At 50.8% G+C, this 12,128-nt stretch overlaps 6 protein-coding genes across 6 annotated transcripts; 3 read left to right on the forward strand and 3 right to left on the reverse strand.

The window, feature by feature from the left end:
* Positions 1-1,244: 1,244 nt before the first annotated feature.
* Positions 1,245-2,471, reverse strand: gpaA (guanine nucleotide-binding protein subunit alpha gpaA; the record flags this gene model as incomplete). Its single annotated transcript, XM_057171431.1, has 4 exons — positions 1,245-1,288; positions 1,344-1,900; positions 1,952-2,294; positions 2,354-2,471. The coding sequence occupies 4 exons, from the start codon at positions 2,469-2,471 to the stop codon at positions 1,245-1,247; spliced, it is 1,062 nt and encodes a 353-aa protein (XP_057035334.1).
* A 2,234-nt stretch (positions 2,472-4,705) lies between these two features.
* On the forward strand, positions 4,706-5,631 carry N7457_000364 (Smr domain-containing protein; the record flags this gene model as incomplete). Its single annotated transcript, XM_057171432.1, has 4 exons — positions 4,706-4,739; positions 4,789-4,889; positions 4,961-5,211; positions 5,304-5,631. 4 exons carry the CDS (start codon positions 4,706-4,708, stop codon positions 5,629-5,631), a joined length of 714 nt encoding a protein of 237 aa, XP_057035335.1.
* A 475-nt stretch (positions 5,632-6,106) lies between these two features.
* On the reverse strand, positions 6,107-7,274 carry N7457_000365 (FPP/GGPP synthase family protein; the record flags this gene model as incomplete). The annotated part of the gene is made up of 2 exons (XM_057171433.1): positions 6,107-6,857; positions 6,910-7,274. The coding sequence occupies 2 exons, from the start codon at positions 7,272-7,274 to the stop codon at positions 6,107-6,109; spliced, it is 1,116 nt and encodes a 371-aa protein (XP_057035336.1).
* An 833-nt stretch (positions 7,275-8,107) lies between these two features.
* N7457_000366 (cell division control protein 14) lies at positions 8,108-9,027 on the forward strand (the record flags this gene model as incomplete). The annotated part of the gene is made up of 2 exons (XM_057171434.1): positions 8,108-8,354; positions 8,417-9,027. The coding sequence occupies 2 exons, from the start codon at positions 8,108-8,110 to the stop codon at positions 9,025-9,027; spliced, it is 858 nt and encodes a 285-aa protein (XP_057035337.1).
* Positions 9,028-9,741: 714 nt separating this feature from the next.
* Positions 9,742-10,714, forward strand: N7457_000367 (class I SAM-dependent DNA methyltransferase; the record flags this gene model as incomplete). Its single annotated transcript, XM_057171435.1, has 2 exons — positions 9,742-9,843; positions 9,950-10,714. The coding sequence occupies 2 exons, from the start codon at positions 9,742-9,744 to the stop codon at positions 10,712-10,714; spliced, it is 867 nt and encodes a 288-aa protein (XP_057035338.1).
* Positions 10,715-10,785: 71 nt separating this feature from the next.
* Positions 10,786-11,804, reverse strand: N7457_000368 (putative mitochondrial outer membrane protein (Sam35); the record flags this gene model as incomplete). Its single annotated transcript, XM_057171436.1, has 3 exons — positions 10,786-11,181; positions 11,250-11,489; positions 11,568-11,804. 3 exons carry the CDS (start codon positions 11,802-11,804, stop codon positions 10,786-10,788), a joined length of 873 nt encoding a protein of 290 aa, XP_057035339.1.
* Between the last annotated feature and the right edge of the window lie 324 nt (positions 11,805-12,128).

Raw genomic sequence — 12,128 nt, forward strand, 5'->3', positions numbered from 1 at the left:
CCCGAAAAGGCCTTGTGTCCTGGGCCTCTGATCCCGTTGCATCGCTAGACCAGACACCCTGGTACCTACGTATAGGTGGGTGCTTCGAAGCCCTGGCAGTCCATAAATGCATGAAATACCTACATAGAACAGACTGGTGGGGCGCCTTGAGGGACGTTGCAAGTGTTCTCGCGAGGAATTGCCTTGGCTTTGCTTAGTAGAGACAGTGGAGATGTGCGTGGGTTTGCCCTTGGCAAGGTGGAGAATTGTATAGCTCCAATTGGCGGCTTGATGGAGATATGCAGGAGCAAGGTACGTCATGCTTCTGGAGAAAGAGCTCCAGCTGATATAGTCAGACAGGTGACCAGGTAATTTATATGAAATGTAGGGCATGGTGAATACAGCATAGATTCAGATACTTGGGATGGAAGTACTGGGATAGAAGCATCCGTGTAGAAGGAATGCGCACGGACCTCTCACGCGTGGCGGTGTGGCGGTGTCAACTGAAACAGCGATCCGAAAGCTTCCAGAAGGAATGGATGCCCATAAGTGGGCCATCGCCTCGTAGTTAGCTTCCTGTACGGAGTACGGAGTATAGATACACGTATCTTATTCCATTTACAATTCAATTGGCTTGGAGAAAATAACGTCCGGAAAAAAAAAACAATACTGATTGAAATGGCTTTGTACAAAAAGGAAAATTAAAGAGTCAGAACCCTAGATTCAATTCTTGAACTCTGAAAATAACCCAACAACCGACCTGGCATGACACATGAAAAGGAGACATTCAAATCCGCGGATCCTGCCATTGCCCCGTGCCCTATGCCCAGATGGTCGCTCTTGGCTTCCAACGGACGCGAGACCAAGGAGAATGATGGGGGGAGATGGTATGGTTACATACAAGGAAAACAAGAGGGGGGAGAGATGATAGGATATCCAGCATTCAAATCAGATGAGGTAAAAAAAATGGAAGGAAATAGGAAAAAGGAAAAAAAGAAGGGAGGGAAACACACTCCTAGTTTTCGTGGATATCAGGAGTGACAAAAGGAAAACTCACAAACCGGCTAGAGATCGTGTCAACGGCGGGGACAATTAGAACGTGGGGTGGAAAAGGAGAATCGAGAATGGGGGAAAAAGAAGTAAACGCAAAAGAGAATCAACGCCGGGATCTTGAGAGGCTTTTTGGTGACCGGTTTCGATCAGCCCCGGTTAATAAAAACATGCGATCTAGATTCGACACACTTCGTCACCGAACGATTGGTTCATTATATCAAACCGCAGAGACGGAGGTTCTCTTGGATGATGATATCTGGGACCCGTTAGTGGACTGTTGCGCAAGGAAAGTGGGGGATCATGAAGCTTACCGTTCACGGCGGCCATGACGAAGCGGATCTGGGTGGTGTCGGTGGCGCAGGTGAAGTGCGTGTAGATCTGCTTTTGCTCGGCCTGGTTCAGGGAAACGAAACGATTGAGAATGTAGTCGCACGCCGCGGCGTAGTCAGCACCGCCCTCGTAGTCGGGGAAGTAGTTCTTCATGGGGCTGACGGGGAGCTTCTCCTTGAAACGATCGATCTTGTTGAGGAAGAGAATGATAGAGGTCTTGACGAACCACCGGGAGTTGCAAATTGAGTCGAACAGGGTCAGGGCTTCTTGCATACGGTTCACGGTCTCGTCCTCGAAGAGCAGCTGATCGTATTCGGAGATGGCGACCAGGAACAGAATGGTGGTGACGTTCTCGAAGCAGTGAATCCACTTCTTGCGCTCGGATCGCTGGCCACCAACGTCGAACATGCGGTATGTGAGGTCACCAATGATAAATGTGGTCTCGGTGATACCGGTGGTCTTGACACGGGAACGAAGGACATCCTGGTCGGTAGGGAGGTAGTCGGGCTGAGCAATGCGCTCAATGGAGTCGAAGTAGCTAAGAGACAAGTTAGCGACGGCACAGTGTAACGGCAGAGCGATCACTCACTATTTGGCAGAGTCGTTCAGCTGGTATTCGCGCGAGCGCTTGAAGCATTCTTGAACACCGGTATCGCGCCACAGCTGGCCAATGGCGTTTCCGACCTCAGGGGGAATGCTGTCACCCTCGATCTGAGCGGGTTGCATGAAGATAGTCTGCACATGGTACTCGTGGCGCGCATCCTCAAGAGGCAGCTCGAGAGACTCCATGGCCTCGAGAATGACCCGCATCGACTGGACGGTGTTGCTGTAGATGATTTCTTTGAATGATTCACGCTCATCGCGGGAGTACCCGCCCTCGTGAATGAGCTTCATCTGCTTCAGAATCGTGGACTTGCCCGACTCTCCGGCTCCTGCATCCCAAGTCAGCCATCCGTCCGTGTGTCCACCGAGGGTCGTCATTCGATCATACCGAGAAGCAACATCTTGATCTCGTTCCTCTGCATCATCTTGTCGCGCTTGAGCTGGTTCTCAATTTCCTCGTTCCGCGCCTTCCCCTCCTTATCCTCGGTGCTCATTCCGCAACCCATTTTGACGGTTTGTAATAGTCGCAATCAGTGCGAAAGTGGGAGATAAAAGGGTGTCCGTTGAGGGAGATTCGATGGGTTTGTTGCAGGGACTATTTCAAGCCAAATCAATAGTCAGCAAGCTGAGATAATTTCATCCGAGGAAAGATCGCATTGATGAGCTCGAGGGGGGCGTTGCATAGGTGATACAAGCACCACCGAGCAGAAGTAGACAGCGTTTCAGAATTGGTGTAAGCATGCCGACGCAAGGAGTCGGAACACAGAGAAATGGGAGAATGGACAAGGCCAGAGCGAAAAAAAACCAGGGTTACCTACCTGAACGTGTTTTTGCGAGGATATGCAAAAAGGAAGGACAATCGAGAAAGGAGATAAATGAAAGAAACGAAAAGAAAGGAATAATCAGAAGAATTCGAATTGAATCCAATCTGGAGAAGAGAGAGAGAGAGAAGGGAGATACAAAGATTCCAAGGTAAGGGGCAAGACTGAGGGGGAAATTAGGAAAGTTTCAGCAGAGAAAGGGGATACACGGAGAATACCGCGCGATCCAGCAGACAATGGCGGTGATTAGGGGGTACTGTTCGGGTACTGCCCGTTCATGCGATGGGTTTGATTACCGAAATTACGGGACAATACCAGCCCGGCAGCTGAAATCAGCTGATTGGGCGGTGTGGGGAGGGCCCATCACCCCCTTTTGCTTTGGAGGATCTCACGTCTGGGATTCTATCTCCTATTTGCATTTGATCGGTAGAGTTGCTATTCTCAGATCTGCAGCTGCTGGAGAGACATTCCGATCGTGACAGCTGACCCATCCCGCGACTACATACGGATCGAAGAATAGAGTCCTCTTCCATGCATATAAAGGTACAGTGGACTCCTGGAGGCTTGCAGATCTTGTGGAGAGAAAGACCAGCATTATCAGACCACAAAGCGAATCACGTTAGAGAAAATGCCATATTGTAAACAACATGTATACGGGGTATGATGTACAGCATTGATGTAAGTAATTTCAACTGTTCGGCGGAGTATTAACCCCTGATGATGCAACAAGAGTACCCGATGGGACGGGGTATAGGAGTACGAAGTACTCCGTACGGAGATACTCCCCCAACAACCTGGATCGTCGTTTGAAAAGGTCTGACCTCACCTCAGCCGGCTCTCGTGTCAGATGGGTAGATCTGCGGCAAACAAAGGAACAAAGCGAAAGGATGGTTCTCCTTCCGAATCAGACCAGTCCATCTCTTAGTCTCCCTGAGCAGGCGCCCACAACTTACACCGGTGCACGGAGTACTCCGTCCTCCGTACCACATACGGAGTATATCATATGTCCAATGCTCTTTGGATTCCTTGATCCTTCTTTGAGGGTATATCCTTATGCGGAGTACGATAGACGAAACCCGACAGATATCCGACACACACTGCACATCCGTGGATCCTGCGTTTTACCTTGAGTGGAGCCCACAGGGCCACTACGCGAAAAGCCAAACACTGAGTGTCGCACCTACGTATGTTGCAAGTACTCCATCCTGATGTCAGTGGACTCAGCAAGACTGTGTCAGAACGATTGAAAAGGAAGGTCAGTCAGCACAGGGCAGCGTCAAGCCCGGCAAAAAAAAAGTAGAAAAAGTTAGGGGAATTTCGCTTTCCAATCGCCTTCCAGGGTTATCTCCTGAAGTTCTGCACTAACCGACCCACTGGCTAGTGCTTCTAGCCGTTTTCTGCCCTTTCGTGTGAGGAGTTCATATTGAGACTCCACCGCTACCTCGTGGCAATGGAGACTATTGAAGTTCGTGGCTTTAGCGTGGCGTCTAAACTAGAGAGCCCTGGACTCGGAAGCATCACGAGCGGATGATTACTAATGCCCATTACACTTGCATACGAAATTAAATTACCGACATGTACTCCGCTAGGTACCTCCATGTACGGAGTAGTACTCTTTGGCTGGAGTGTTCCCCGTTTCTGACGATGATCACTCCAAGCTTGAGGTCCATCCACCCATCTAGACCACCATAACCATGCTAGTCCACCCTATCTAAGACACCATCGAGATCGAAGTCTCTACTAAACCAAGTGGCTTAGTTCTAATGGGGCTGATGTTCGATCGATCGGGGCGAAAAATAACCTTGGACGACCCAAGGAAAAACACCCGATCGATATGATTTTTCGGGATTTTTCCCCACCTTCATAAAGGTACCTAGACACCCGTCCCTTTCCCCCCTTCATATCATCCCAGATTAATCATGTCGTACGAAATGTCCCACATGGGCCCTCGGGGTAATGCATCAATTTCCCGCCGGGCATCATTAGCGCTAACATCTCCCAGCCTTCAACCACGAGAACAGCACCGACGCCGAGGCGGAGTACGATCGGCTCCGCGACCTGGCGCGCCAGGAGGCCTCCAAGCGCGGCCAATGTTTCGCACAGGTATGCGACAGTCCAATTGCAGTCGCAATCGCAATCGCATTCATTTCATCCGTTCTAACACACGTCCCCAGTCCCAAGAAGCCTACTCGAACGGCGATGGCGCCGGCGCCAAACAACTCTCCGAGGAGGGAAAGGCCCACGGCCGCAAGATGGAGGCGTACAACAAGCAAGCGTCGGAGTTTATTTTCCGTGAGAATAACGCCAATGGGCGCGTTGCGGACGATACAATTGACTTGCACGGCCAGTTCGTCGAGGAGGCGGAGGATATCCTGGAAGAGCGGATTAAATACGCCAAGTCGCATGGACAGGACCATCTCCATGTGTAAGTGGCGCGCGCGTTCTTTAAGTTCCACACAACGGGCAGGGAAACCCACGCATTGGACTGGACTCGACTAACACCGCTTGTCACTTTAGTATCGTCGGCAAGGGAAACCACTCCGCCAACCACGTTCAGAAAATCAAGCCCCGCGTCGAGCAGGTGTGCCGTGAGTTGGGGCTGCAGTATGCCACTGAGGAAAACGCCGGTCGCATCTATGTGAACTTGACCGGTGGGGAGGCTGTTATGCCTTCTTCGAGTGGTCACCATGGCTCGTCTGGGGATTACCAGGGACAGCAGGGATACCAGCAGGGACACCAGCAACAACAGCAACAGCAACAACCCGACGAGCTCGAGGAGCTTGCCAAGGAGCTGTTGCCCAAGGTCCTGCGCAAGCTCGAGAAGGCTTGCTGTGTGGTTATGTGAGCTTGTACTTTTGGTGTTTGGTGTGGTCCCTAAATCACAAGATAGCCCGATTGCGCCCGTTGGAACTTCCACCGTCGACATCTCGGCAGTGGGGCAATCTTGTGGTTTGGTGTGTATAGCGATGTTACTGTACGGAGTGGAGTGTTTGACTGTTTGTGTTTTTTTGGTTTTGCGTTACTAGATCATCTACCATACTCGGTAGATTTCAGGTTCAGCCTCGACATGACTCATGGCAGGGATGTGGTTATACCCTTACATTTATACGAACATGCACATTGTTCCTAATGAAACCACCATTTATTTTCTCATGGGTTCCAAGATCATTGACATAAATCGTATCATCGTTAACGTTCGTAGCTACATAGCCAACTTTCTGAGAAACCAGATAACAGGGTATATCCACCAAAAATACAACCTCGCAGGTTGATGCCGAAAAGAGAAAAACTTGGGAAAAAAGATATACATGTCACAAAAGCTAGTGCGCACGGGGGTCCGATAGCGTCGACTCCACAATCTTTTCCACAATAGCGCGCACCATCTGCCCATCACCGGCCCCATTGATCTTCGGTGTTGTATCCATCGTCTCAATCAAGGAGAAAGCGCGGTCCCGCAGATCTTCGACAACCCGTCGCGTATGCGCAAAACTGCCCGTGCTGTGCATATACTGCACCGCATAGCGCTTAACCTCTGCATCCTGAGTATTTTGCTTCAGAATATTGATCAGCTGGTGATTCGAGGGGTTGGAGCGAATGCTGTGGATGATCGGGAAGGAGAATTTGCCCTCTGTGAGGTCCTCGCAGAAGCCCTTGTTTGCCGTATACACCGTATTCGAGAGGTTGAGGTAATCGTCACAGATCTGGAAAATCAGACCCATGACATTCACCAGTGCGACGCAGTCCTTGCCCGTCGTACTCTCGGCCTGCATGAGTTTGACCGCGAGTCGGAAGAGTCCACCCGTCTTGTTGCCGACCATTTCCAGGTACTCGTCTTCCGTCGGACAGGTGAGCGTGTCGCGCCAGAAGAGATCCATCCCCTGTCCGCGGTGCAGGTTCAGCATTTCTTGCACGTAGATGTTGATCGCAGCCGGGTTATTGAGTTGTTGCACTTCTTGCAGCGCGAGGAAATAGACGTAGTTTGCGGAGTTGATTGTCTGCGCTGTACCGAAGATGCTGTGTGCGACGGGGATGCCACGACGGAGGAGGGAGTTGTCTTCGACGTCATCGATTCTAGAGCGCAGTCAGCATCGGGGTACAGCATGGAGCGGGTGTTCTGACTCACAGAAGCGACGATGTGTGGAGCATCGTTACGACCTTGGTGATGATTGCTAGGCTCGCTGGCGGAACCTGCAGCCATGAGTTAAAAGCATGGATCAGTTGGCGACGAATATCTTTCCCTGGATGTTCGGCTACATAGTCGTATGGGCCCATCAGGATTTTATCGTTCTTTAGAGACCATGTCCCATCCTTGTATTTGGTGCCGTCCACGCTGGACTTGTTGCGCCGGTGTCCGGTTTTCGTGGACGGCTCTTCGTCTGCTACCGACAGCTTGCGCCGGTGAGAGGGGCTTCCGCTGCCATTTATTGCATTTGCTGAGCTTGTCCGAGGAGGTACAGGACTGGGCGGTTGGAAGGGTAATGAGTTCATGGTTGGATATGTGAGGGTGGAAGTAATAGGGAGATAGAGGGGTGAGGTGAGGGGTGGAGCTAGTAGCTTGTGATTCTGCGATCGTCTGCGGGTGCCGCTGACATCAACCCCCATTGTGCCCCTCTGGGTGATGCACATTTAGTGTGCTGCACATTTACGGAGCACAGGCGCCAACCATGCTGTCGTCCAACGTCGTACTTTGGATCTGAGGCCCTCCAGGGCTGTTGAAGGCTGAGATCCATGACTAATCCGAGTCCCCAGCCCTGAGCTAGCGGACTCTAGCCCTGGAATGACCAGGGCTCAAGTCATGGTCCAGATGGGGCTGCAAGGATTTGGAATGCGATACGTCAATTCGATTGCCCGGGCCAAATAATTTCTTTCGCCTGATAGGCCATCATTCTAGTGGCGCAGCAACAAATAAAGAAATTGTTGGCTCAAAGGATTTTACAACGCATCCTCACTATAGCAACGGAGACCGGTGAAAGCAAGGCCAATATATGCTCGCTCTGGAGCTCCGGCGACACTCGATTCAGGTAGCCACAGCCCAATCGGACTAAAATTAACATTAGACTTGTGATTGACGCCAGGGCCGATCTAAAGCAGAGCTAAGAACCCCAAGAGTGTGATGAGTTCCTTGGTTTGTCCGAGTTGTCCGGGGCAACGGCCCTTTATTTACTGCAAAAGGGCCCAACTGACCTCATCAGCCCCAACACGGACCTGCTCCACTCGGCCTTTTTGTTGTTTTCCATATAAGAATGCTCGAGGGTACTTTCTTTTTGCTCCACGGAAGCTGTTGAGCAGCTGTATCATTTTCATTTTCTGATTTATCACTCATGGAGGCTCTGTTGGCCCATTCGTTCGATTACCTCTCCTCATACGAGCCGAGCAAGATCCGCAAAGGGTTGCGCCAGGTCGAGGGACTACTCGCACAAATATGTCTGTCCAAAGCTAAGCCCGTAGCCGATCGGAGGTCTCGCATGTCCCCCGATATACAGCCCGTGCCGAAGACCCTGTCCGAACTGCGAGATGATCCAGCGTTTCGAGAGTTTTCCAAACTGCAAGAAGGGTTTCAATGGAACAGTAAGTATTTGGAGGTTCCATTTGAACCGTAATACACATACTGACTCATGTTGTTTTTTAAGTTGCAATGCGTCTAGTGTCCTGTCTCGAACGCCTCCTAGGGCGAGGAAGCAACGGCACAAACGACATGTTGATAGTATGCACGCTGGATCTAATCCAAGGCGCTCTGCTTCTCCACCGTGGATCACGCACCCTTTTCGCCCGCGAGATCTACATGAACCTCCTCCTTGACCTTCTTGACCCGATCAACTGTCCAGCCGTGCAATCAGCAACGCTACTCACACTCGTCACGGCCTTGCTGGACTGTCCAGCGAACACACGCACATTTGAAGACCTTGATGGCCTTCTCACTGTTACATCACTGTTCAAACAACGTGCCACCTCCCGCGAAGTGAAGCTTAAGCTGGTCGAATTTCTTTACTTCTACTTGATGCCAGAGACACCGACTCCCGCACCAACGTCTCCCCCGTCCGGTCTGCAGCGCAGCCCGAGCAAACTTCCTGGCCCCTTCTCACGCAGCGGAAACGCCGTCGCCAATGCTGCAAGCAAGATGAGCCGGGATACACGTACGACAGACGAGAAGCAGGCTCTTCTGGGAAGATATCTGAACAACGTCGAGGACCTCGTGGAGGACTTGAAGGAGACGGCTCCATTCGGAGCAACAGTTTATTGAATGATTTGATAAGCGATGATTCACTCACTGCATGAAGCGCAACGTCTGGTGCGGGTATTTGGTTGTTTTCTCTTCTCCTTTTCTTTTCCCATTTCTTTTTGACCCTTTTTCTTTTTTTTTTCCTTTCTCCAAGCTTCTTGTTCGCTTCTTTCTGAGCGTTTGACTTATGGTCCGTCCGGTACGGCATTTATGCATTTTCCTGGACTGGTGTCTTTCCCTCTTGCCTTTTTTGTCTTATGCTCCTTGTATTCCTCCTTCAATCCGGATTTGTCTCAACCTCTCTAGTGTGCTCTCTCCCCGGGCTTCGTTTCCTTTTCGTTTTCCTTGTGTCTCTCATCTAACGGCGACATGAATATGTACGAATCTTCTCTGTGACCGGCTTAAAATCTCAAAATCTTCTCATGGCCAACAATTCCTCGTATAATTGCTTTTAAACATTTTGAATTCTAGACTTTGTATACTCCACCTTCAACTAGCCTTTCGCTTATCCCCGCCTCGTAAGATCATGTCCCACAACTCCCCCATTTATAAGTGCGATCGAGAGCCATGAGTCATATTTAGTGCATGACTCAATATAGCACGGACTATTTCGCTAGTATGCCCCAGTTCTCACCTGAGAGTGGAGAAAGACCAAGCGTTAGCGGAGATTCGCGCTCTATATATTCAAAATGACTACCAATCCTTCCCAATATCAGAACCGATTTTTACCCCAAAATGACCCAGACCATCCAGGAACTGCTAGCTAAAAAGGCTTCCGGAGACTCACAGCCAACCCAATATGTTGACACAATAGAAGCATATGATAAATGGGCAGAGGTTAGCACCTATACACGTCCCCAGTTCTCTAGTTCCATACACATGCAATGAACCCTGAAACTCCCTAGGCATTTTACTATATCTACTTGGCTGACACTCAATCCAGGTCTACGATACAGATGGCAACTTCCTACAACGCCTCGATACACTCGAGATGCAGTCATTGCTACCCCAATTCATCGACCGCGTACGCAACGTCCAACCAAGCGAACTACAACCAACAACTCCGATCCTGGTTGACCTAGGCTGTGGCACAGGGCGCAACACAATCCAGCTCCTCGCCGCCCTGGATACAGCCAAGATCACGCCCTTCTCTGTGATCGGGCTGGATGCTTCTCGTGGGATGCTGGAAGTAGCACGGACCGCGATGCGGGAGTATACATCCAACAGCACTCGGACTACTGCGACAGAAGTTGAACTTGGTATTTTCGACCTCCTGCGTCCGGATCTGTTGGAGTCACAGCTTCCGGTTTCGCTGCGCTCGGTACGAGCTGTTGGTGTGATATCCACGCTGGTGCTGGAGCATATCCCGCTTGCGCGGTTCTTTGATGCTGTGGCGGGGATTGTGAGAACTGGAGGGTACTTGCTTGTGACGAATATGCATGCTGAGATGGGGATGCGCAGCCAGGCGGGATTTACAGATGGTAATGGGCTTAAGGTTCGGCCTACGAGTTATTGTCATGGTATTGCCGATGTGTTAGATGCGGCCAAGGGGGCTGGGTTTGAGGTTGAGGAGGTTGTTGGGGCGGGGGAAGATGGGGTGGTTGTTAGGGCAGTTGATGAGGAGTTGGCGGACGTTCTAGGCTCAAGGGCGAAGAAATGGGTTGGGATCAGGGTTTGGTTTGGAGTCTGTTTTGTTAAGAAGAGATAACAAGGCAAATCAGAGATATTGTTCTTTTTGGAATGAGTCCATTTTCAAGATCAGATGTCGCTGGTATACATTTAAAAGAATTTAAGTAGTCTGTCGCGATGTTGTACAAGATTGGAGTGCTCTTTGAGCAATTGCCCCAGTCGGTTTCGTTTCCAGCCCATTGTGTCGTCCAGGATCAGTTGTGTGTAGGCGAAGACGCTGGCATCGAAGAGGCCTGGGTTTGGTCGGCCAAAGAAGTGCTCATCTTCGCCGAGAAGGGTGGATAGCGCTTCGAATGCGCCGGCTGCATCACCTTCTAGATCAGCGGCGTCGATGTAGCGTGCGGTCTTGAGAAGTTCGTCGCGGGCGGCCTGTTGGAGTTGGCGACCGAGAGCAGCGCGTACGGCGGAGTTCGAGGTTGTGGAGTTCACGTAGAGTGGGCGTGCGACTGCCTCAAAGTTCTCGCTATCTAAGTAAAGCATGTATAACTAGCCACGTTGGTTAGCACTCCCTTCGAGCTTCGGCTTTTTTTTTTGTGACGAGGTTGTTAGCCTACCCAAGCATTGCGTATCCGGGAATCCAGCAGCGAGGAATACACCTCAAATCGCATGTTCAATTGCTGTTCTTCCTCGCAGTGCATTTGTTCAATTGCCCATTTTTGGAGCTTGTGTGAAGGGATTGGGTTCGAGGTATCTGTAGGCAGCGAGGGAAGGAGGAAAGGCAGGGCACCCGTCGGCGAGGCATGATTGTTGGACGAGGTGATCTCGAAGTCAATTCCGACGAATTTCAAGTATGCCTAGAGCAAGACTGATCAGTCTGGTTCCGACATAGACGGCTACGCGCATCCTTGCATGCGAGTTTAGACGGCACGAACCTGCCATTTGAGACATTGAGGATTAAAGGAGGGCCTGCCATCTCGTGCACCACGCGCATCGGTGAACACGAACAGCTGGTTAACATTGTCGTGCGATTTCAAGCGTCGAGGGATCTCGTTGGCGGGATAGGTAATCAGTGGGAAATTGTCGAAGAGACGCTTGATAGGAGCGGGTACTGTGAAGAAAGGACTGGCCTTGGTCTCTTCCGGAGAGCCATCGGGAGCACTGGGGGGCATTGTGAAGGTGGTTGACGGAGCTTCCAAAGGCGCAAGTCGCAAGTCCAAAAGAGTCCAAGTGCCGTCATCGAAACAATTCCGAAAGGACGCCAAGCCCGAATAGGAAGCCATTGTCTGACTTACCTAATTCCCAGGTACCGTCCTCCCCGCACCTCTTTTTCCGTCTGATCCTTGAGGAACAGTCTGAAGGTCACTATTGCTTGATTTCCATGGTCTCCATGATCCTGGTATCCTAGTTCTTCTCATTGCTCACATCGTGGTCCTCGGGGTTGGTGCGATCACATCACCCCGGTCTTTCCCGCTTCAAACGTTCAAACCGAACCT

This window comes from Penicillium paradoxum (assembly GCF_028828445.1).
Source record: "Penicillium paradoxum strain IBT 22861 chromosome Unknown utg000002l_segment0_segment0, whole genome shotgun sequence".
NCBI lineage: Eukaryota > Fungi > Ascomycota > Eurotiomycetes > Eurotiales > Aspergillaceae > Penicillium > Penicillium paradoxum.